Source organism: Oryctolagus cuniculus, chromosome 3, assembly GCF_051225735.1.
Source record: "Oryctolagus cuniculus isolate XC-2025 breed Fujian yellow rabbit chromosome 3, ASM5122573v1, whole genome shotgun sequence".
Classification (NCBI taxonomy): domain Eukaryota; kingdom Metazoa; phylum Chordata; class Mammalia; order Lagomorpha; family Leporidae; genus Oryctolagus; species Oryctolagus cuniculus.
In genome coordinates this window covers 121237172-121262503 of record NC_142869.1, presented here as the reverse complement: position 1 = coordinate 121262503, position 25332 = coordinate 121237172, and the positions used below count along the sequence as shown (strand labels likewise).

The window sequence follows — 25332 nt, the reverse complement described above, 5'->3', positions numbered from 1 at the left end:
GCAGGGGCCCAGCACTTGGGCTTCTTCCCCAGGTGCATTAGCAGGGAGCTGGATTGGAAGTGGAGCAGCCAGGACTTGAACCAGTGCCCACATGGAATGCTGACACTGTAGGCAGCAGGTTTACTCTCTATGCCACAATGCCAGCCACAAACTTTTTAATAAGAATCAATAAATGGGGCCGGCTCTGTGGCATGTAGCAGGTAAAACCACCGCCTGCAGTGCCAGCATCCCATATGGACACCAGTTCGAGTCTCGGCACTCCACTTCTGATCCAGCTCTCTGCTATGGCCTGGGAAAACAGCAGAAGATGGCCCAAGTCTTTGGGCCCCTGCACTCGTGTGGGAGACCCAGAAGAGACTCCTGGCTCCTGGCTTCAGATCAGCTCAGCTCTGTCATTACAGCCATTTGGGGGAGTGAACCAGCGTATGGAAGACCTCTCTCTCTCTCTCTCTCTCTCCCCCCATGCCTCTGCCTCTCTGTAACTCTGCCTTTCAAATAAACAAATAAATATTTTTAAAAAAAGAATCAATAAATGCTTAAGTTAAAATGTTTTACGGGGTAAGGAAAATCTCTCGCCACCTGCAGTGGCCTTGGCACTACAGAGGATCCAGCTACACAAGGCTGGGGCCCTGCCAACTGACCGCCCAGCCCAGCTGCACATACACACACACATACACACTACTACTGTGTGCATGTGACCATGTTCTGTGCCAGCGGGCCCAGGGGCTGCAGTGTGCATTCCCAGAAGGCACCACGCAAGTCCAATGTAGCAAACAGGCTGAGGCCCCCAGCATGTGCCAGCCCCTTGCACAGCCCCCTGAGCACGTCCACAAGGGTCAGGCACACGGCTGCGCAGTGAGGCCTCAGCTCAGAGGCTCTCACTCACTTGCCTCCAGGCTCTGGCTCCCAGCTATGAACAAAACAGCCATGATCCAAGCTGTGGCCACGAGTCATAGACTGAGATGACACACAGCAGCCGAGCACAGGGAGGCCTGCCAAGGGTGGTGCCATGGCTGCCAATGTCACTGCTCCGTCTTCACAGTGCTGGGCCCTCTCTTGAGTGTCAGTGGCCATCTCAGCTCCCTGTGCCTCCTGCCACCCCTTACCCCGGGGACCTGTCCCCTAGGGGACTCTCGGGTACAGAGCATCATCCAGGCAGGTACAAGTGGATGGCTGCTATTCAAGCCCAGAGGCAACCCTGTGGATGCTGCCATTGTCGATGTCTTCCACAGGAGGGACCTAAGACTCAGAGAGGTTAAGCACCTGTTCAAGCTCACACAGCAGGTAGCAGAGTCCAGATGTGACCCTGGACCGGTCAGACCCCAGTGGTTCCTTCTACTGCATCATATGCCAGTTCAAACCAACTGCAGCCAGGAACCTGGAACCTCCTCACCACAGAGAAGGCAAGATGGTGACACTGGGGAGGGGGCAAGAAAGCAGCAAAAGCCCCTCTTCCACTCGGGGCAGCGGGCAGTCCCCAGGGTAAGAGGTGGGTTTCTCTAGGAGGCGTGGGATCCAAACTGAACCACAGGACAAATCCCACAGAGCCAGGCCCACACTCACTCCAGCCCAGGGGACCTGAGACACAGCCAGGAGAAGGCCTGCAGGACTCAGAAGGGTTGGGACGTGGCCCCACACACACAGCCAACCAAGTCCTGACGCCCACATCTTTTGCCGAGAAGGGCAGCAACCAGGCCCTGTCTCAAGTGTCAACTCCAATGGTTAGGTTGTGGCTGCCTGGGAGGCCGGGTGGAGGATTGTGGGGCCCAGCTAAGAGTGATGCGATCGCTTAGTAATGTCTGCCTTGGGCGTAATCTAGTACATGCATGACATGCTGAAAACAACTTCTGGGCCTGTTCTGCCTCTGGGGACTGAATCCCAAGAATGTTTGAGTGTGGGCCTTGTACGGTTGCCTTCCTGCAGCCGTGGCTTGGGCAGGGCTAGGGTGTCAGCCATAGGGCAGGGGTAGAGGATGCACCCAGGCGTGTGGGCGCTGAGGGGGGCTGCCTTTCAGTTCTGCTGTGACCGTGGGTGAGGGGTCTTAGAGGATCACTGCTATGTGCACACTGGCAGCTGGACAGGGTCCCAGGCAGGCTGTCCATCGTTCTGTGCTTAGAGCTCCACACGTCTGTGTGCTGGCCTACGTGTGTGCCTCAGCTCACCCTCAGCTGTGTCTTAGGGACCAAAGCCACCTGCTGGTAGGCCCGAAGTGGGGATGGTGACAGCTGGGGTCACGAAGAGGCCGAGACAAACGAAAGGGAAGCTCGACACCCAGCAAGCCACGCCCTGGTCGCCACCAGCTCCCTGCCAGGCAGGCCATCGGGACTACAGACCCAGAGTCACCCTCGAGGGCAGGGCTGGACGCCGTTAGCACAGGCAGCATTTCCTTCCCGGAGGACACCGGGCGCCATCTCCCCCAGGGCACACACCCGAGGTGGCAGGGCTGACGTTCCAGTGGCTGAACGCTCCCCGGCCTGGAAGGCTCAGAAATCAACAGGAAATCCTGTGACCCTCGGCCTGGAATTCCCCTGATTCCAAGGACTTGGAAAATGCAGTCACGTTAAGGACTCAGGTCCCGCCCTGATCTTTTGGAACACAGCTCTCATCCAGAGCACATAGCACGGCCCATGCACCATCCTGCCCCTCTAAGACCCTCTGCGGACCCCTAGCCTCTGCCCCCATGTGCCCCTCCCTCTGTGGTCTCCAGTGGGGCTGGCTCCGCTCCCACCCTGCAGGTGCTGCAGGACAGCTGTGCCTGCCCCTCTGCAGTGACTGTCGCTCCTTACCACAACTCTCCCAGTTACTCCATGGGACTGCTATCAGGGCCCTAACAGCAGCTGGCCACACCTCTCTCCTCCCTCCACCTTCAAACACACCCAGCAACCAACCCCGAGCCAGAGGGGCTACCCTTAATCAGCCTCTGTCTAGTTACTGGCTGGGTCCCTGGGTGCCTCTGGTCAAGGATCTTACTCCCTGTCCACCCCCCCAACCCAACGCACACCATGCCTCACACAGCCCTGGTGTAGACAGGCAGAGACAAGCCCCCGCCATGTCCACTGCCCGCCCCAGCTCAAATCTCCACGGGCAGCTCCGTGATGGGCTCCGAAGCTGCGTCCCCACACAGCCTGCTCTAGAACATGGAGAACATTCCAACCTATTAGCAAGGGCGGAGGGATGGATCTGGGCACTCTCAGGGAAACACCAGCCGTCTCCTGCCAGAGAGGGAGGGAGAGAGAGAGAGGCGGGCGGCACGGAGCTGGGTGGAGGATGAACTGCCCAGAGCCGGGCAGCCGCATGCTTGGGGAAAGGGCGCTATTGTTTTCTGGCAACTCTGCGAGCCATCCAGACTCCCCGTGTGTGCCGCGGCCAAGTCCAGGGCAAGGCCTGAGGCTGTCCATGTTCCCCCTGCGGGAGGAGAGAAGGTCAGAGACACAGACATTCCACGTCGTCCCTCGCACATTCCAGCCAGGAGCGGCAGACAAGTCTGCCCGGTCACCACCCTCTGCGGGAGGCATCACCACCGTCCCAACTGCACAACACACAATGCACATGGAGGATACGCCCCCGTCCCCGAACCAAACTGCAGAGCCAGGGGGAGTGCACCCCTTCCCCAGCACCCCAAAACGCTCTCAATCGACATCACTGTAAGCCCATGTGTTGTGAGATGTCCATGAGCCTTACAGTGACAGCCTGGGGTGGGGGGGAGCAGAGGTCCCCCTCTGCACCAGGCCCTTGTCACGGGAGGATGCTGGTTCCAGCTGAGATAGCTGAGGCAAAGACAGGGTCAGGACTCTGCTGAGGGTCACTCAGGGTTGAACCCACGCTGCCTCCTGGCCCCTCAGCCATTCCACATGGTTTCTTCAACAATCTCAGACCTACCTCCAACCCAGTCTCCCACCCACCATAGCCTAAGAGACAGTATGAGGCAGGCCGGCATCCCATATGGGCACCACCTGTGGCACTGGCATCCCATATGGGCACCGGTTCAAGTCCTGGCTGCTCCACTTCCAATCCAGCTCTCTGCTAATGCACCTAGCAAAGCAACAGAAGATGGTCCAAGTGCTCAGGCCCCTGCACCCATGTGGGAGACCCAGATGAAGCTCCTGGCTTCAGATCAACCCAGCTCTGGCTGTTGCAGCCATTTACGGAGTGAACCAGTAGATGGGAGATGTCTCTCTCTCCCCTCCCCCCCCCATAATTCCATCTTTCAAATAAACAAAATACAGCTGTGTATACTGTGTATACACCACAGCCAGACACAACAGCCTCTTGGATACATGATCTGCAGCCAAGTACCCTGAACCTCAGCTTGCTCATCTGTAAAATGGGTCTGCTACAGCTACCTGCAAGGTGCCCAGGAGGGTTAAGTGAAGCAGTGCCTACAAGTAGAGTGCACTCTCCGTAAGCAGGGCTCAGGAGCCTTTCTGCTGTCCTCTGTCCAACACAGCTTCACAAACAGTCTCCAGGGGTGGCAGCAGGGACCCCACTGTAGCACGAGCAGGTCACTGCCTGGGCCTCCCCTTCTCTCCCACGGAGGGAGCCCGAGGCCAGCAGGGGCATCACTGGCTGCACACAATATAAACAGCAATGTGCACAGAGGCAGCCCCACACCAGCCGCCCACCCGCCGCTGCGGGGTGCCAGACAATTAGCTCAGAGCCTTGGGCAGCTGCACGCCTGCGGAATGTGCACAACCCGTCTCGTGGGCCTGTCTGAAGCTGCAGAGCTCTCGCTGAAGGCGTGGCCGGAGCTCCCACGGCTTTGCTTCCCTTCACAGCAGGCACACTGGAGACAGGTCCCCAACAACCGAGAACTGAGCAGACATTCGCAGAAAACAGCACGCGGAGCTGTATGGAAGCACAAGCGTGCACGCCCCCTGCCCGCCCACCGTCACACTGTGCCCTTCCTTGCATCTTTGCCATGCACCTGTGTTGCCTCCAGCCTGGGAGGCTCACTCTAGAAGGGCGTCTGGAACCACCAAGGCCCTGGCTGCCACACTCTGGTACCAGAGTTCACACACAGCACAGATGCCCAGAGGAGCCCTCGCTCCAGCTCTGCCTCATTCAGGTGGCCTCAGGCTCCTATCTGAGCAGTGGGTACATCCAGTCCCCATCCTGGTCTGCACCAGGTGTGAGCCCAGCAGCCTGCTGCTCTCGCTTCGCACCTGCTACCCTCTTTCTCTTCCTCTCTCCTTAGACAAAGACATTCTGATGGCTCAGTCCTCACTCCCCTCCAGAAGCCTGGAGAACCAGCCCTAAAGGAGACTGTCTACACTGGCAGGAAGTGGTTCAGGCTTTAGAGTCGGTCTTACCAGGGTTGGAACCACAGTTTAGCCATTTAGGGGGTGGGTGATGGCTGGCCTGGTCCTTGGAGGCTCTGAGCCTCCGGGTGCAGGTGTGAGCTCTCCCTAGCCTGAAAGCTGTGCTACTGGTGACCTGGGACAACTGAGCTCCAGCACCCACTCTCAGCGCTAGGCCCCACGAAGCCCACCGCCTCACATCAAACCCCAGCCCACCCCGGACTCGGGAGGGCCTGGGCCCTCGAAAGGCCCACCGCAGGTTTTCCGAGGCAAGGCCTGCCGCTGCAGCCTTCCGGCCATTGTCCCTGGCGATCCCGCCTGCCCCTGGCCACCTACCCGGGCGCGGAGGCCGGCGGGCTCTGCCGGTGCTGGCGCCGTCTGTACAGCCCCGACGCAGCGAGCGCGCCCAGCCGGGCTGCCATGACGCGGCTGCCTCCCCGGGGACACCTCTTGGGTTCTCGGCGGCCGGGATCCGAGGGTCCGCGGCGGGCAGGCGCGCGCCTTTCCCCGGCGCCGCAGGCGCTCGCCTTACAGCCCGAATAGAAAGGATATTGTTTGCGCCGCCGCGGGGGCAGTGAAAGCTGAGGCTGGGGAGGGGACTGGGCTGGGCAGATCCCCAAAGAGCACCAAGGTGAGGTCCACAGCAACTGGGAGGAGTAGGCCCGCGGGTGGGGGTGGGGGAGCTCAGGCTGCCACCTGCGCAGCGGGAACCCCTAACCCACCACCACCTAGGGCAGGCAGTCAGCCGAGGAGGTCAGGATGGCACTGGGACCCTGACACAACTGAGAAATTCAGGAGGGGACCCACAACTGTGGACTCCAGGAATGCCACCTCAGAAACCTGGACCAGGGCATAGTAAAATGAGACAGGCAGCCCTACAGACGACCACACTTGGGGAAGAGACAACCTCTCAGCCTGCCAGGGACAGCAGAGGCATCCGGGAGGAAGGAGACCCATAGGAAGGCGCCTCATGAACTTGGCTGGTTACCTGGGCTCCAAGGTCAAGCTCCGACTGTGACCACCATTGACTGAGCAGCCTCCATGGTCAGCGATCAGAGAAGGATCCAGAAACATTCCACACGGACGCCATTCCCCTGAAAACCCTGTCTAGTAAGGTCAGAAAGCTAGAGAATTCCTCTGCTGCATTCCCAAAGAGCTGGTGGCCATCATCCCACACAGCAGGGCGCTGGGCCTGGGCAGCAGGAGGAGACCCGTTGTCACTCAGAGGCCAGGGAGGTGGCACTGCCTGGTAAATCCAAACATGAACCACCCCGGGAGCAGTCAGGTGACTGCCAGCATTGGGGACAATACAGTTTGTAAACACAGCCCAATTCCAAAGTTACCCAACGCTGATCAATAACAAACAAATAGCAGCTTCCAGCCAACAACCTAGGCTGCTCTACCACCCCAGTTCAGCCCCTCCTGTGTGGAAATCCTGAAGGCTCGAACCCAGAGCCATAGTTCTGTTTAAGGAGGGAATGTTTAAGCAGGGCTCCTGACCTGAGCAGAAGGCCAGAACCACAGATGTTTTAGACAAGGCCATTTGTAAATGAAGTTCAAGTACAAGGTTACAAAGTGCTAATCAATTCACCAAACAGTTACTGTAAAAGGGAACGCCAGAGATTAGAAACTGCAAGAGGCTTAGAGTCCGACTGAACCCAAATCTCAATTCTCCGTGCAGCGCTGGCACCCGCCTACAGCCTGTCCTGCTGCAGGGGTGAGGCGGGGGCCACTTGGACTCCAGAGGACACAGTTGCAAAAACATGGAAAGAGTGATGTCAGTGAAAATGGTGGAGTGAGGCCCTCCAAAAAAAAAGCCATGAAGAAAACCAGAAAACATGGCCAGAATCCACTTCTCAGGACTCCACAGAGTAAGCAAAGGCTTGCAGGAACTCTGCTCAAGAAAAAAAAAAAAATGATGATGAATCTTGGTAAGAACATTGAGTTTTGTGGTGTTATAACATATTCCAGCTCTTTATCCCTGCTCCCTAACTCCATGGCTGCCTTGAAATAATAGCCCTCATTCCCAGGAAAGAGGAAGAAGAATGGATACCATGAAGAGCTGTATGCCAACAAATTAGACAACCTAGCTGAAACCCCCGAATTCCTAGGATACAAACTATCAAAACTGACTCAAGAAGAAATAGAAAACCCAAATAGACCAGTAAGTAAGTAAAGACACTGACTTAGTCATCCTTATTGGAGTGCCAGTTTGAGCCCTGGCAACTCCCTTCTGATCCAGCTTCCTACTAATGGGCCTGGGAAGGCAGCAGAAGATGGACCAAGCACATGGGCCCCTGCCACTCACATGGGAAACCCAGATGAAGTCTCATGTTCCTGGCTTCCACCTGGCCCAGCCCTGGCTATTGTGGTCATTTGGAGAGTGAACCAGGGATGGAAGAAAATATCAAAGTAAGTCTTCATGACCCAGGGTTATGCAAGTTTCCCATCTATGACAACAAAAACTCAAGCAATGAAAGAATAAGGAAATAACTTGGAATTTATTGAAATTTAAAACATTTGAACAACAGAGAACACCACCCAGGAGAAGAGAAAAATATTTGAAATCATCTATTTGGTAAGTGTCTCATGTCCAGATATGAAAAGAACTCCATATTCAACAATAAAAAGACCACACAATTTTTAAATGGGCAAAAGATTTGAGTAGACATTTCTCCAAAGGCGATAAGCAAGTGGTCAGAAACACACGATGAAAATATGATCCATACCCCTAGTCATTAGGGAACTAGAAATAAAAACCACGATATGAGGCAGGCGTTTGGTCTAGCAGTTAAAACACAGGTTAAGATACCCACGTCCCACATCAGAGTACCTGGTTCTAACTTCTTGCTAGTACAGATCCTGGGAGGCAGCAGGTGTTGGCTCAAGAGTTGGGTCCCTACCAAGGGAGTCACTGGTTGAGTTCTCAGCTATCTGCTTTGGCCTGGCCCAGTTCTGGCCTTTTAGGGCATTGGAGGGGTGAGCTCTCTCTCTCTCTCTCTCGCTCTCGCTCTCTCTCTCTCTCCACCTCTCAAATAAATTAAAAAAGAAATCCAAGATGTAACACCACTTTTCATCCACTAAAGCAGACGACAAGAAGTATTAGCAAAGATGATGGGAAATTGGAACCTTCATACGTCCCTGTTGTAAAATTCTGTAGGTAAAATGTAAAAATATGCAACTACTTGGAAAATAGCTTGACAGTCCCTTAAAGAGTTTAATATAGGGCCGGCGCCGCGGCTCACTAGGCTAATCCTCCACCTAGCGGCGCCGGCACACCGGGTTCTAGTCCCGGTTGGGGCGCCGGATTCTGTCCCGGTTGCCCCTCTTCTAGGCCAGCTCTCTGCTGTGGCCAGGGAGTGCAGTGGAGGATGGCCCAGGTGCTTGGGCCCTGCACCCCATGGGAGACCAGGAAAAGCACCTGGCTCCTGGCTCCTGCCATCGGATCAGCGCGGTGCGCCGGCCACAGCGCGCCGGCCGCGGCGGCTATTGGAGGGTGAACCAACGGCAAAGGAAGACCTTTCTCTCTGTCTCTCTCTCACTGTCCACTCTGCCTGTCAAAAAAAAAAAAAAAGAGTTTAATATAGATTTACCATATAACCTAGCAATTATAGTTTTATGTATGTGCTCAAAAAAGGAGAAGATGTACACTCAAACAAAAACTTGTATAGAGATGTTTATAGTAGTCAATTCACATGTCCACCATGGATAAATGAGTAACAAACTATGGTACATCCATACATTGGAAAATTACTTAGCCAAAAAAAGGAATGAAGTACCCATTTGTAGCACAGTAAGGACAAACCTTGAGAACATTATGTTAAAAAAAGAAACCAAGCAAATAAACAAACAAACAAAAAAAGGCCACATGATGTTCAGTTCCAGTCACCTGAAAAGGGGTGGGCATTGGAACCCAACAAATTAAACCACTGCTTGATAAGCCTGCATCCCATCAGTGTGATGGGGGTTGAGTTCCACCTCTGCTTCTGAGCCAGCTCCCTGCTGATACACCTGGAGGCAGCAGATGATGTCTTAAGTGCTTGGGTCCCTGCCACCCACATGGAAGACCCAGATGGAGTTCTGGGCTCCTGACTTCAGCCTGGTCCAACCCTGGCTGTTGTAGGTATTTGGAGAGTGAACCACCAGCAGATGGAAGATTTCTCTTTCTGTCTCTCTGCCTTTCAAATAAATTTTAAAAAATTTAATGTTGATTTTATGATTTGTAAAAATTTGTAAATTTTTTTAAGCACCACACACCTAGTGAGGGATGCAACTACACAGCTTACTGAAGGCATGGACCAAGGCCAGGGCAGCAGGCAGCAAGCTGTGAGGCAGGGCTGCCTTGTCCCTGGGAGTGCTACCCTGGGGCAGCCACCACACACCACCTCTCCTCCAGGGCCAGCTTCCCTGTTTGATACCTCCCGGGCAGCTGAGGACAACTCCAGGTCCTTTGGCAATGTCACCCGTGAGTAACGTACTCCAACTCCACAGAACAGAAGACTCCATTTTGACTGATCCTGTGAGTTTAAACCACCAGCATCCAAGTGGACCTTTACTTGGTTTGACACACATAAACACATCCAGACATCTCATCTTGCTGAGAAAGATTCATCTCATGAAGTCAGCGCAAGTAAACACCCAGAAACTTAAAAGGCTATGCTGATGTAATTTGAATGCATTCCCCAGAGGTTCATGTGTTGGTAACGTGATCCCCAAATCCCCTGTGGGTGGTGGAGACCCAAGTGCTTGAGCCATCTCTGCTGCCTCCCAGGGCGCACATTAGCAGGAAACCAGTCAGAAGCGGAGCCAGGGCTTGAACTCAGGCACTCAGATATGGGATACAGGCAAACCAAGCCATGTCTCAATTGCTCTGTCCAATATCTTCCCCAAGTCTCTCTTTTTAGAAGATGTCTGAGGGGCCAGCGTTGTGACACAGCGGATTAAGCCACCGCCTGCAAAGTCAGCATCCCATATGAGTGCCAGTTCAAGTTCTGGCTGTGTCACTTCCAATCCAGCTTCCTGCTAATGTGCCTGGGAAAGCAGTGGAAGATTGCCTGGCCCAGCTATCTGGGGAATGAACCAGAGGGTGGAAGACAGCATGTGTCTGGGGCCCTCTGTGCTGGGTCACAGGAGCTGACTGGCAAACCTTCAGGAATCCTGCAGACTACTAATGTCACGTTGGTAGCTTGAAATGAGCCGGAGGTGGCACCTGCTGGCTCCATGTGGGGCTCAGGCTCCTGTGCCAGACCTTTGCAAGCCACATCATTTGTCACCTAACCCACTCCGTGCTTTCTTAACCCCTGACCCTGCTGCACTGCTCTGCGCGCTCTGCCTGGTGCTGACTCCTTGCCCAGTGGGGAAGGGACAAGACTGGCAGATGCGAGGGCAGGGAGCAGCCCTGCTCTGCACCAAACCAAGAGCAGGACAGCATATGATCAGGTGCACAACAGCCCCACAGATGACGGTCATGAGGTGCGTGCGATTCCATACCACGGTGGCCCCAGCCACTCAGCTCACATTCCTGCGGGCGCCACCTCCAGTTCTGTCTCAAGGAGTAACAGGGACAGCTGGGTCCCCAGGCAGGTGGCCCTCCCACCTCCTCCCTGAGAACAGGGGTAACACTGCGACAGTCCAAGAACCTGGAGTTTTAAGTTCCAAAGTCACTTTCTTCCCACCACGCAGCCCCTCCCTCAGCAGCCACCACAGGCTCCAGACCCTTCTGCCCCCCAGCCCAGCCCCCTCCTGGGCCTCAGCCCCTCCACCTCCCCCCGTCCCACTGTGTCCCAGTGAGTGCCCTTACATGTGCCTCGGGCCAACCACAGAGCGCCCTCCACTCCCCCGCACTCCGCCCTCTGCTGCCCCCTCCACAGCCAATCAAGTGCTATTCGCTCTACCTCCCAGCCCTGAGTCCACCAAGGGGCTTCCCTGTTTGCTGGTGTGCCACTTCCTGTCCCCTGCCACTAACCGCAGATGTCCCTGTCTCTTCCCCTGCAGCCCTTTCTCCAAGCAGCACGGGGGCTGGAGGGTGCGGGCCGGCAGGAAGAACAGGGAAAGTGGCAAGATCGGATCCAGGCAGGAGGAGTAGCTGGGCATCACACAGGGGCAGTGGACACATGGACAGGGTGTCACGGCGGCTTCTGGGACAGGAAAACTCTCACCCCCTCTAAAAGCTGGGGGAGATGACCAGTCCCCACCAGCTGGTGTGGCCAGATCCCTGCACGCAGAGGGGCTGACACCAGTGCCAGCACTGACACCTCATGGGGCAGCGCAGACTTCAAAGGAGGGTGTAGGCTTTCGCTCCCAGACGGCGGGCAGCTGCGAGAAGCTGATGCGGGGAGAGAGCTGAAGAAAGGCACCCACGTGTTCACAAAGGACATCTCTGAACCATGAGGCTGTGGCTGTCTCCTTCCCCCCCACACTTTCCCTGCTGCTCCAGGACAGGCAGTGTTGCTGGGTTGTCTGTGACTAGCCCACCACCTCCATCTCCATCTCCAAGGAAGGCCCAAGGGACTCAGGGGCAAGAGGACCCCTGAAGGGGGCTGGCTCTGTGGTATAGCAGGTAAAGGCTCCACCTGCCGCACTGGCATCCCATATGAGCACCGGTTCAAGTCCCGGCTGCTCCACTTCCAATGAAGCTCTCTGCTGATAGCCTGTGAAGGCAGTGGAAGATGGCCCAAATCCTTGGGCCCCTGCACCTGCATGGGAGACCTGAAAGAAGTTCCAGGTTCCTGGTCTCAGCCTGACCCAGGCTGGCCATTGCTGCCATTTGGGGAGTGAACCAATGCCCGGAAGACCTCCCCCTCCCACTTTCTCTCTCCCCCTCTTTCTCTCCCCCACCCCGCCTCTTTCTCTCTGTAACTCTTTCAAATAAAATAAATAAATCTCAAAAAATAAAACAGGGGGAGGGAGAGAGAGAGGACCCTGGCCAGGGAACAGAGCCATGCGGGACCTCACTTGCTGCCAAGCTGGCTGCAGCAGGAGGCTGTGCCTCACCTGGGGTCTATCTGTGCCGGAAGTAGCCCTCTCACACACCTCTCCCCCTGCCAGCACGGCCCTGCCCTTCCTTCTCCTTTTCCTTTTCTAGAAAACCGAGGATGGGGAAAGACTCTTAGGGCTACCCATCTCTCTGTACCAGGGTCCCCAGGGGCTCAAGGTGTCCCAAGTCAGAGGAGCTGGTCTTGCCACAGCATAGGCCCTGAGGCTAAGAAGAGAGGAGTGGGAAGTGGGGACTGGCTAGGTGGCCAGCCCCCTGCAGTTGGGGACCTCTGGGGGACCTCCCTGCGTCTCAGAGGGATTTGGAACCACCACGCTGTTCTAGAGGGCACTACCCAGCTCTCTCCAGGTCCCTTTCCCAGATGACCCTGCAGGGCTCAAGGGTCAAGAGGCCTTGGAGAAGAGCAGGTTCCTTCCAGGCTGCTGGGCTGGAAGGGGCCCTTGGGGACAGGCCCCTCCCACCCAGCCCTGAGTCATGCACTTGTACCCAGACGGGTGCCAGAAAGGACCACCCAACACTGGCTGGCCACTGGCAGACACGTGACCCGCCTGCTGAGCCCGCTCCCTCCTCTGTAAAACAGCAACAGGGGCCCGAGAGCAGAGACCAGACCAGACCAGAGGGTTTTCTGTCCCCAGGCCACCCCGGCAGCCCGTGCTTGGCCGCCACGACTGGCCAAGTGCCCTAGCGCCATCTACCACATCTAACCAGCTGACCAGAGGAAGAGAAAGATCCCCCGGAATGGGTCGGGAAGCTGGTGGCTATTCCAGTGACCTTGGGCAAGGCCTCCCCCGCCTCCCTGAGCCCTGGCTTTCCTAGTGAGGGGACAGCTGTCCTGTCACACAGGGCGAAAGCGGTTGGAACGTGCTGGGCTCCACCTGCCGCCGCCCGCAGCCCGGCGGCAAGAGATGCAGGGGGCCGGGGTGAGAATCCCTGCCTGGACAGGGCGCTGCAGCCAGGGGCGGGGCGAGGGTCCGAAGGGTCAGGGAGGCCAGGCCGGGGGCGGGGTCAGAGGCAGCGGGGGCCGGCCAAAGGCGAGCCGCTCCCGGGTAGGGGTCCCGGCTGGGGTCCTGCTGTCCGGCCCGTGGCGCCCTCCGGCGTGGGGTGGGGGCTGTTACCTTCCCGTCATGGTGGCCGCGCACGCTGGGCCGGGGTCTCCTCCCGGCTCGCTCCGCCGCAGCCGCCACCGCCGCCAGCCGCGCCCGACAGCCCGTCCAGCCTGGGCTCGGAGCAGGGAGACGCCCAAAAAAGGCCAAGAGCGGCTCCGCCCGGCCGGGAGCCGGGTGAGGACGAGAGGCGGGGGCGGCCCGTGGAGGGCGGGGGCCCGGGGGCTGGGGGCGCCGCCCCCGCGCGGCCCCGGCTCCGGGGACCCGGCGCGGGGCACGTCCTGGCCACCCGGACTGCGCTCGCCGCCTCCCGGATTCCCGGCATAGTTTTCCTTTTAAAGGGAGAGAAGCGGCTACAAGCGCGATGAGCACCCCCGCAGCCGCGCCGGGACTCTCTGCCTCCGCGCCCACCTGCCCGCGCCGCCTCGCCAGCCCGCTGTGCGCACCGCCGTCCCGGCAGGACCCCTCGCCTCATCTCGGCGCCTGTGTCTCCCGAGACCTCCGTTTGGGCACCGCCGGAGGGCTGCGTCCACGCAGTCCCGTCCCCAAGGAGACCAAGGCCGAGGGCGACCCTTCCGTGGCGAGCTGGATCCCGCCTTTGAGTCCAGCGACTTCCTGCGTCCCCCGCAGCTTTGCAGATGACAGAACCGAGCAAGGGCAGGCACAGCCAGAGAGCTCCTACTGACAAGCCACGAGAAAACCACCTGCTGACAGAAAGCCACTGGGGGAATCTGGTCTGAGAAAATTGCTAAACCAGCTAAGCAAACTAAGCAAAAACCCGGCAGGACATGTAGCAGCTAAGACACTACACTAACACTGTGCAATTTTATACTTGCCACCCTCGGCCTTGGCAATGGACAAAGGCTGTCTAGAAATGACCAGGCAAGGAGTAACTGACAGTGGAACCCCGGGCAGACACGTGGTGCACCCTCTGGAAAGACACCTGCTCCTAAGCAGCTGACAATTGGAATCGCCTGCAGTTGGCAGTTATTGCCGCTTGTGATTTTGTGTGATTGCAATTTGATGGTTGGTTAAGCATTAAAGTATGGATGATTTCTTGATTCATCTGCCAGCACAGGGAGAAATGCCTTCCATGATCCCCAACACAGGAACACGCATGCCAGGGTGTTGCACCAGACATCTATCCACTGCTGGGTACTGAGTGGAATATTGGCGTCTAAAGATGCCTGGGGGCTCCCTGGAGGGGACCCCCTTCCCACCATGTAGCTTGCAACCCTTCCTTTTATTTATCTGAAAGGCAGAACTACAGAGAGGGAGAGACAGCGAGATGGAGAGGGCCTCCATCTGCTGGTCCAGCACCCAGATGGCCACAACAGGTGGAGCTGGGCCAATCTGAAGCCAGGAGCCAGGAGCTTCCTCAGGGTCTCCAATGAGGGGGCAGGGGTCCAAGCACTTGGGCCATCTTCCGTAGCTTTCCCACGGCATCAGCAGAGAGCTGGATAGGAAGAGGAGTAGCTGGGACCCGAACCAGTGCCTATATGGGATACCTGTGCTGCAGGCAGTGGCTCCACCCACTACACCACAGCGCCAGCCCCCAGGCCTCCCTTTTTATGATTGCTGCGCACAGGGGGCTCTGTCTGTGCTGCCATCCAGTGTGCCACATGCTGGGGCAGGGGGCAAACTCAGAACAGGTGGCCACTATGGGCATGGCTCAGTCCCGCTGGTGATATAAAGGCTCTGGGAGCCACGGCCAGGCCCCTACAGAGCAGCCAGAGGTCAGGTGTGCAGGGAGGAGCTGACCATTTCCTGGAAGTGGGTCATTCATAGATCCACTTGCTTGTTCGTGAGTTCATTCAAGGGCATCTATGCCAGATGGTCAAGGCAGGAACAACAGTGAGCGTGGCGACTGCAGCAGGCTGTTATGCCACTTAGCCAGAGTAGCAGGGGGAGCTGGCCAGCTGCAAACAAGTAAATCCACAAACTTGACTTGAGACACGGACAAGTTCCACAAAGGACGATTTGAGAGGCCAGGCGTGAATTCGGAGCAGGGGACGTTTGAGCCGAAACCTGAGTGAGGGAAAGGGCAGAAGGAGGGAGGGATGGGCTTGGGAGCACCAGGTCAGCGTGTGTGTGTGTGTGTGTGTGTGTGTGTGTGTGAAGAGGGAGGGGCCAGGGAAACTGGGAGTTTGGCAGGGCGGGAGGCTGCACTCTGGCCATGATGACACTGTGGACTTCAGACACGTGACTCTGAGTGGGCAGCTGCTGCAAGGGACAGATGGATGCAGGGACTGTCTGCTTAGGGGCCGTCTGGAGCATCCTAGAGGTGGTGCCTCAGGCCAGGAGGCAGTCGGGAATGGTGACAAGGGGTTGGTCCAGGGTCTCCTTTGCAACCATCAGGACCTGCTGAGGACTTGGATGTGGGCTAGGTGTGGGCATGGCCATGTTCATGTGGGCATGATGGGCAGGGCAGCCAAGAAGACATGAAGTTGTCCTTGTTCTGTGGATGTGGGTGATGGCCTGGCGGCAGGGGGAGACATATGCCCACACTGTGATGTTGAAGAAGCCTCTCCGTGGATGGCAGGGGAGATGGCAGGTAGGGGATGGGCTCGGTGGAGGATGTCACCTCCAGGGTGACAAGTCCTGGAAGCTGAGAGGTGGGGGGGAGGAAGAGAGCAGGAGAGCAGAGTCCCCCAGAAGCCCAGAGGGAAAGGGCTCCAGGGAGGGGGGTACGGAGGCCAGGGAGGGGTCTGGATTTGGCCTGGAGAGTGAAGAGGTCAAGTTCAGCTGGAGAGGGGCAGGCAGGCTCCCTGCATGGCCCCACCCTCAGGAGCACCCCTCACTGTGGCCAATGCAGATGGTGCTCCCCAGAATAGGGCCCATGGCACCCAAGGGGGAACAGAGCCAGGGAAAGTGGCACAGCTAGGAGCAGGGAGGAGGCGGGGAGGGGAGGGTGTAGTGTGCAGGCCAGGGGTTAGTAGGATGGAGTTGGCACCCTATTATCTGAGTTACTCAAACAGCAAGATTTGAATCTCACATTGAATCCTGTGATCCTGGCTGGGGGCAGATGGGACTCCCACTATCTTCAAGGTCAAGGTGGGGCCCCAAAGTGGCTGGGAGGCAGTGGGCGTGCAGGGCCTAGCTAGGTGCAGACTGACACCCTCTGGATCTCAGAGAAGGTGAGCACCCCCTGCACGTGGGGCAGATACCCTGTGCCCAGGGCTCCTGGGCCACACAGAGGGGCTGGGCTTCCCAGGGCCAGCATGACCTGATCAGCAACATCAAGACGAGGAGGTCCTAGGGTCTCAAAAGTGTCCCCAGCTCCAAAGCCCAGCCCCCAGTGTGACCCTAGGGGCCAGGAGCCTTGCAGGATCCCTGCCACAATGATGAGTCCGAGCTCCTTGAGGCTGGAATTTGTGTGTGAAGTGACCTGTGTGGATCTCTGGGAAGCTCCTGGATCAGTGCAGCTGGAGCATCTCCCTGGCCAAGCTGGTTCTGACACCTGCAGCCCTCAGCACACCTGCTGCTCTGAAAAGTGTGTTTCTCCTTAGGAAGAAAGAAGTGCATGAAGATACTGGGGTACTTCAAACATTCGTAGAGGAGCTAGTGTTGCAGCAGGTTAAGCTGCCTGCCGCCTGCAACGTTGGCATCTCATATGAGTGGCAACTCAAGTCCTGGTTACTTTCTGCTGCTGATCCAGCCTCCTGCTAATGCACCTGGGAAGGCAGCAGAAGATGACCTAAGGGCTTGGGCCCCTGTCACACATGGGGGAGACCAGGATGGAGCGCCTGGCTTCAGCCTGGCCCAACCCTGGCTATTGCAGCCATTTGGGGAGTGAACCAGTGAAGGGAGGATCTCTCTCTCTCTCTCTCTCTCTCTCTCTCTCTCTCTCTCTCTCTCATTCTGCCTTTCAAATAAATAAATCTCTTTTTAAAATTTTTTGTGGAAAACTGAATGAAAAGATACATTTTGCTTGGGTGCAAAGAAATTTTGAAATCTATGCATGTGAAGAAGCTTCAAAAAGTTGATGAAAAATGCACGTTATGGAAAAACTTACGCATGGAGTTCAAATGTTTGTTCTTATCTTTTCATTGTTGAAGTTCCTGCGTCTCAGCAGGCCCTCAACTCATCAGCCTGGCAGGAAATGACCTCTCTGGCTCACGCAACAGCCCAGTGGAGAAAGTTGGTAGAATGATGGTCTGCTAATTCTTCCAACACTTGTAGAAAAAGGACAAGAGACCCAGACACCCTTTGTAGTCTAAGACAAACACAGAACCTAGCATAAGGGGAGTGCATTTGGTCTAGTGGTTAGTTCAGTTATTAAACGCCTGGGTTCCATGTCACGGAGCCTGGGTTTGAGACCTGGCTCTGCCTCCTGCTTTCAGCTTCCCCTAATGTGAACCTAAGAAGCAGCACTGATGGCTCTAGCAATTGGGTTCCTGCCAATCCAAGACCTGGGTGGAGTTCCCGCTCCTGGCTCTGACCCTGGCCCAGCCCTAGCTCTTTGGAGCATCCGGGAAATGAGCCAGCACAAGAGGGCACTCTCTTCCACAGTCTACCTCTGTTTCTCAAATTAATGAATTAATTTCTTTTTTGTATATATGTTTTAAAGATTTATTTTATTTTCTAAAAGGCAGGGGGACCGAAAGAGAGTTCCATCTGCTGGTTCACTCCCCCAAATGGCTGAGCCAGGAACGCCATCCAGGTCTCCCATGTGGGTGGCGGAGGTGCAAGCACTTGGGCCATCTTTCACTGCTTTCTCAGGTGCATTAGCAAGAAACTGGATTGAACACGGAGCAGCCAGGACTCGAACCAGCAGTCCAATGTAGGATGCCAGCGTTGTGGGCAGCAGCTTAACCCATGCACCACAACAGCTCTCAGGGGTGGAAGGAGAGCTGGGTAAAAGCACTTCACAACTTTCTGCATGACCATGACCTTGACCTTGAAAAGGAAAATGCATTTCACACTCACCTTAGCTCTGGGACACTTGATTCAATGCATGGATTTGGATAAGAGTAGCCAGGAACACTCCTACAGATACTCAGGAATGCCACACTTTTGCACCTGACACTGTGGCGACCTTGATTATCCAACAAGAAGCCCCCAAAGATCTTGAGCAGTAGGGCCCCGCCCCTCCCTGCCTCTGAGCCTATTTCCTACACATACTGAGGTTCATTTTGTTCCCATTGTGACAACCAACCAACCCCCTCCCCATGGCGTTTCTCCAACCTCTGTCCAGGATAAATATTAGCTACTGCTCTCAGCCCGGAGCTGTCTGCATCTGCCCTCCCCACCCCACACCCAGCATGCAGCCAAGGTGGTCTTGGCCACCCCCACTCTGATGCCCTGGACCTGGAGGCTGTGATCCCCTTTCCCTAACATCAGCAACACTGGCATGACAATTCAGAGAGAACACAAGGGCAAGGGCAAGGAGATCGGGGACAGGGAAGAGAACCCAGGGCTCCACACCCATCGCAGCTTCTGTACCTTGATGGCTGAGACGCCGTCCCGCCTCCTCGGGCACTTCCTTCCCTGGACGCTGCCAGCGACTTCTCGGAGACGGGAGAGCAGCTGCCCCGCCCGCTTGGCACGCCACGTAGCCGACCGGGTAGCGGCCGTGAGTGTCTGGCCACCACGGAGTCACAGAGCCCTGTAGCCTCTTGTCTCCCTGGGCACAAGGCTTGGCTGGATGTCCAGATCTGGAGGGCGAGGCCGGAGGCACCTCAGGGTCAGGCGAGGATGAAGGAAGCCAGGGCAGGAAAGGGCGGCCTCCCAGGGGAGCCAGGCTGATAGAACAAAAGAAACAACAGCTGCCTTCTGACTTCAGACAGCCCCACAAGTGTTTGCTGGAGTCTCCTGCTCAGGAGCCCCCCACCCCAAAAACCCACTATGTGCAGTCACATGTGATCCCCAAGTTGAGCCCTACAGTAGCGCTTGTAGGAAGAGATTCTGCAAGGGACCACTTGACTAAGCCGTGAACAGGTGCCTCCTGGCTAATGAGTGCTCTCCCCTCAGCTTTATCTACATGATTTTAAAGGATTGCTTTATCACCTTCGACTATAAAACTTTCGTTGTGTTGGGAAATGCCCAGAAGTAGAAAGAAGAAGTATCGCCTTGAGGTTCTCCACCTGAGGTCGGTGTGTGTTAATTTTTTGACCCGACCGTGGTCATTGGTATTTGCAATGTTACACCTATTTCTTTGTGTAGCAGTGGCAGGTGCTCGCCACCATCTCAGTACTGTCCTGGTATCACAGCCAGAGTCCCCATGTGCACAGGCACTGTCCAGGAGCTCCCAGATTTTGTACCATTTAGGAAGAAGGAGAACTGGGGCTTATGTAAATTAGGTATGTAAAATCCAACTTCTGTAACTGATTTGTGCCTTTTTAAAAATTTATTCATTTATTTGTTTGAAAGGCAGAGTGACAGAGATCTTCCATCCACTGGCTCACTTCCCAAATGGCTGCAGTGACCAGGGCTGAGCCAGGCTGAAACCGGGAGCCAGGAACTCCATCTGGGTCTCCCACATGGGTAGCAGGTGCCCAAGTACTTGAGCCATCTTCCACTGCTTTCCTAGATGCATTAGCAGGGAGCTGGATCCGAAGCAGAGCAGCCAGGACTCAACCCGGTGCTCTGATATGGGATGCCAGTGACACAGCAGAGGCCTAACCTGCTGTGCCACCACCCTGGCCCTGGTTCACAGTACTTGCCCCTTGAGGATGGGACTGTTTACAGTTATGACACAGCACCCTACAGAGGGCTGGATATGTATACAACAGAGCCACGGATACTGCGAGATCAGTGATATGACACCGCATGGCCACGTTGTTTAAAATATCCTGCATGCCTGTTGTAAATACGCCATGTACCAGAAAGCAAACTCTCCAGAAACCCTTCCCCGCCCTATCCCTGGATGGAGAACAGGGCTCCACTCAGAGCAGCTGCTCAGTAAATATTTGTTCAAGTGCCTCATTTTAAATGTACTTTGTAAGGTTTTCTCCTGACAAGCTGCCTACCCTACCCCTAGTATCATGCTCCTGTTGCCCACAGACACAAATAGTATTGCACTCACCTCATCTATTCCTGAACTGTGTATGCATAAATTAAAAAAAAAAAAAACAGTTGATACCCAAAAAATCTATTCATTGGAGAAATCTTAATGGAAAGCATTCTTTTAAAAACAAAACCTGGGCCGGCGCCACGGCTCAATAGGCTAATCCTCTGCCTTGTGGCGCCGGCACACCCGGTTCTAGTCCCAGTCGGGGTACCGGATTCTGTCCTGGTTGCCCCTCTTTCAGGCCATCTCTCTGCTGTGGCCAGGGAGTGCAGTGGAGGATGGCCCAAGTGCTTGGGCCCTGCACCTGCATGAGAGACCAGGAGAGGCACCTGGCTCCTGGCTTGGGATCAGCACGGTACGCCAGCCGCAGCGCCGGCTGCAGCGGCCATTGGGGGATGAACCAATGGAAAAGGAAGACCTTTCTCTCTGTCTCTCTCTCTCTCTCTCACTGTCCACTCTGCCTGTCAAAAAAAAAAAAAAAAAAAAACCCTGGGGGCCGGTGCTGTGGCATAGTGGGTAAAGTCACCGCCTGTGTTGCCGGCATCCCAAATAGGCACCAGTTCAAGTCCCGCCGGCTGCTCCTCTCCCCATCCAGCTCTCTGCTATGGCCTGGGAAAGCAGTGGAAGATGGCCCAAGTCCTTTAGGCCCCTGCACCCATGTGAGAGACCTGGAAGAAGCTCCCAGCTCCTGGCTTTGGATTGGCTCAGCCCTGGCCATTGCAGCCATCAAGGGAATGGACCAGCAGATGGAAGACCTTTCTCTCTGTCTCTTCCTGTCTCTGCCTGTAACTCTGCCTCTCAAATAAATAAATCTTTAAGAAAAAAAACTAGAAACTGGAATTTATTTTTCTTTTTTTTAAGACGTATTTATTTGAAAGGAAGAGTGACAGAGAAAGAGGAGACAAACACACACAAAAAGAGGGAGCGAGAGATCTCCCACCCACTAGTCACTCCCCAGGTGATTGCATGGGAGACCTGGATGGAGTTCCAGGCTTCTGACTGCAGCTTGGTCCAGTCCAGACGATCGCAGCGGTTTGGGGAATGTACCAGAAGATGGAGGATTCTCTCTCTCTTTCTCTCTCTAACTCTGTCTTTCAAATAAATAAATCTTTTTTAAAGAAATTAAGATAACACTGGTAGCTTTGGGATCCACAAGGAGGGCAGGCCTATACTTCCAGGAATGGAGAGTCCTTGTCAAGGTTCCCGCAGGTGCCTAAAGGTCAACCAATGAGGATCAGACCCGCCTCAACCTTTAACCCTCATGCCCTGAAATCTATAAAAGGAGCCCTCCCAACCTCTGACGCGTGACTTCCCAGCCCCCACTCTGTTGGGACTGGGGAACCTCGCCCGAGAGCGGAACCCCAATAAAAGCGTGTGAATTAATTGATTCGTCTGCCTGGGAAGATTTGTTACGTGCCGGACACCTTGCAAACTCATTTTAAAGTTAGAATTTATTTACAAATCAATTTTTAAAAAATTTATTTATTTATTTGAAAGTCATAATTACACAGAGAGAGAGAGAGAGAGAAAGTCTTCCATGTCTTCCATCTGCTGGTTAACTCCCCAATAGGTTGCAATGGCTGGAGTTGAGCTGATCTGAAGCCAAGAGCCAGGAGCTTCCTCCGGGTCTCCCACGTGGGTGCAGGGGCCCAAGGACTTGGGCTGTCTTCTACTGCTTTCCCAGGCCATAGCAGAGAGCTGGGTCGGAAGTGGAGCAACTAGGACTTGAACTGGTATTCATATGGGATGCCGGCACTGCAGGCAGCAGCTTTATCTGCTATGCCACAGCCCGGCCCCAATTTTTTAAATCAATAATTGTTGATTTAATATCAGTAAGCTATTACATATGCAGGGGCTTCAGATGGTTCATGACAAATGCCTATTATAAAAACACTATGCATGGATTTCAAAAAAATTTTTTCAACAAAAGAAGTTTATCTTTTAATTCAATTTTTCCATGTCCTTTTTGAAGTACTCTCATATCAACCCAATTACATATCTTTATGAAAACTACAGCTTCCAAACCATAAAACTTGTGATTTCGACTTCTGTAGCCAGCCAGGATGGAATAGCAGGAAACAGAAAAAACATGAAACAACTTCAGGCGCCAGTGGACACAATCTGTAAGAGACAGGAAACCCGAGTACCTGGGAGTGCTCCCGCTTACTGCTGTGAGAGTTTCCAGGGGGCTGCAGGCAGGCAGAGTAGACTCTGAGTCTGCTGAGTCCAGGGGGCCAGGCCAGGGTTTGGACAGGATAGGACACAGGCCAGTGCCCCAGAGACTCCCCCAAATAAACACCTGCGAGTAAGGAAACCACCCTCGCACAGGAGAGACAAAGTTGGGGGAAGGGGAAGTAACTCTCTTTTTTTAAGATTGATTTATTTGAAAGGCAGAGAGAGGAAGTGAGGGAGCGAGGGAGCAAGAGAGCGAGAGCGAGAGAGAGAGAGAGAGAGAAAGAGAGAGAGAATCTTCCATCTACTGGTTTATTCCCCAAATGACCACAATGGCCGGAGCTGGGCCAGGCTGCAGCCAGGAGCCTGGAGCTTCCTCCGGGCCTCCCACATGATTGCAGGGGCCCAGGCACCCAAGTCACCTTCTACTGCTTTCCTAGGCACTGTAGCAGGGAGCTGGATCAGAAGTGGAGCAGCCAGGACTCCAACAGTACCCATATGGGATGGCGGCAGCCCTAGCCATGGGCTGCCCAGATGGAACACTGTTTCTGGCTGTGTCTGCAACAGTGTTTCTAAAAGCTGAGATGTGGAAGCTCCATCAAGTTCTGGCCTGCCCAGGTCTGCCCTGAGGGGGTCCCAGCAGAGGAGGCAGAGGAAGGCAGAGCTCACCCCCTCTTTCCCTGCCTGCCTGCTGAGTCGGGATATCTCCCCACACCTCTGCCTTCCCACTGGCGTTTATACCATCAGCTCGCCTCGGTTCTCAATTCTTCAGAGCCAGGCTGGATCCCACAAGCTTGGGTCTTCTTCCCTACAGAGGGCGAATTGTGCGGCTTCACGGCTTCCATACTCACATGAGTGATTCTTTATAATAAACCTCTCTCGATGAGGGGACTTCCAAAAGTTTGTGGGAAAATAGAATTAGGGGCAGGTACTGTGGCATAGCAGGTAAAGCCACTGCCTGCAGTGCCGGCATCCCATATGGGCGCTGGTTCGAGTCCCAGCTGCTCCACTTCCCATCCAGCTCTCTGCTATGACCTGGGAAAGCAGTGGAGGATGGCCCAGGTCCTTGGGCCCCTGCACCCACATTGGAGACCCGGAAGAAGCTCCTGGATCCTGGCTTTGGATCAGCGCAGCTCCAGCCGTTACAGCCATCCGGGGGGAGTGAACCAATGGTTGGAAGACCTCTCTCTCTCTCTCTCTCTCTCTCTCTCTCTCTCTCTCTGCCTCTCTGTAACTCTGCCTTTCAAATAAATAATAAGTAAAATCTTAAAGAAAAAAAAAACATAACTGCAAGGGCTGCATTGTGGTGCAGTGGGTTCAGCTGTTGCTTATGATGCTGGCAACCCATACTGGAGCCCACGTTCAAGTCTCGGCTGCTCCACTACTAATCCAGCTCCCTACTAATGTGCCCCTGCCACCCACATGGGAGATCTGGAAGAAGCTCCTGGCTCCCGGCTTCAGCCTGACCTAGACCTGGCCATTACAGACATTATAGAGGTGAAACCCGTAGATGGAAGATCTATCTCACTCTTGCTCTCATTATCCCTTCCCCTCTGTCTCTGTAACTTGGCCTTTTGAATAAATAAATATTTTTAAAAGACTTGCATTCCTTCAGATAATTTATTCCCAAGCATTTTATCGCTTTTTGATGTGATTGTATATGAAATTGGTTCTTTCATTTCCTATCAGATTGTCTATTGCCAGCATATAGAAACACATCCAGAGAAGTGTTGGAAGTGAGAGATCCACCATCTCCCTATCAGTCACTGCAGATTGCACACATGACCTGAAACGTCGCACTGTGCCCCATGAACACACAGTTACTATTGAACCCAGTTGGGATGCCCTCATCCTGTGTCAGAGTGCCTGGCTTCCAGTGCTGGCTCCAGCTCCTGATCCCAGTTTGCTCACGCCAACTTTACAAGGCTGGATGATGGCTTAGGGTGTTCCCACCTCACATGTTGGAGACCTGGATTGAATTCCTGGCTCTGGGCTTTCGTCCCCTATAGCCACTGTGGACATCTAGGGAGTCACCAGATGATAGCAGCTCTCTGTCTCTCTGCCTCTCAAATAGATAATCAGGAAGGAGAAAAATCAAGACAATCATTCAACACGGTGGTTAAGAACCTGCTTTAGGATGCCTGTATCCCAGATCAGAGTGCCCGGGTGTGAGTCCCAGCTCCATTCTCGATTCCAGCTTCCTGCTAATGCACAGCCTGAGCCCCAGGGGACAGGTCTGCTCTTCTAGTGGGCGCTGGGATGACAGTGGCTCCTGCTGTTCTTGGCTTGCTCCTCTGCCTGTGGACACTCCGCCATGGGCAAGCTGGGGTGGGGCAAGGACTGAGGCCTCAGTATTCTCAGCCTGATCACCTTCAGCGGAGCTTCAGGGGGAGCCCTCCTCTTCTGGGACCAAGGAGAGTCCTGGGGAGTGGTTTCTGTCACACCTCAGATGCCACATCTTTCTGAGACTTAAGCAATTGCCTTGAATGAATGCTGCTCTGCTTGCTGTATGCCCTTAGGACAATTTCTGGAGTCTATTACAGTACATAGTGTCCTCCACCAAAATGGTTGTCTTGTTGGGAAGAATCTATCCTGCCACTTGTTGGACCAGTCCAGCGGCAGGTGTCCTGCTGGGATTTCTCCAGCAGCAGTGCCCGTGGGAGACTTCACTGCTCTCTCAGGCACTGGTCTCCAGGCAGCGCCACCGGCTCATGTGCCCTACAGCAGGCTCTAGCAGGCTCTTTCTCACATCTG

The 25332-nt window shown here is 55.0% G+C and overlaps 1 protein-coding gene and 1 long non-coding RNA gene across 6 annotated transcripts in view; one reads left to right on the top strand and one right to left on the bottom strand.

Annotated features, from left to right (window-relative positions):
- LIMS2 (LIM zinc finger domain containing 2) overlaps positions 1–19113 on the bottom strand; it is a 34021-nt gene extending 14908 nt beyond the window's left edge. Inside the window, exon 1 of one of the 5 annotated variants that reach the window (XM_051849652.3) lies at positions 18840–19113. Coding sequence is in view for 3 of the 5 variants with exons in the window: in XM_051849648.3 (XP_051705608.3) it covers positions 6286–6371 (86 nt within the window). In the remaining 2 variants the exon portion in view is untranslated. Of the gene's footprint in view, positions 1–5633; positions 5840–6285; positions 6587–13406; positions 13521–13805; positions 14452–18839 lie in introns of those variants that run through there. The other 4 variants (XM_089328373.1, XM_051849651.3, XM_051849648.3 and 1 more) reach the window with 4 other exon arrangements.
- Positions 11099–14469, top strand: LOC138849014 (uncharacterized). The gene is made up of 2 exons (XR_011387334.2): positions 11099–13211; positions 13736–14469. It is a non-coding gene; the product is annotated as an uncharacterized LOC138849014 (long non-coding RNA).
- Positions 19114–25332: the final 6219 nt, after the last annotated feature.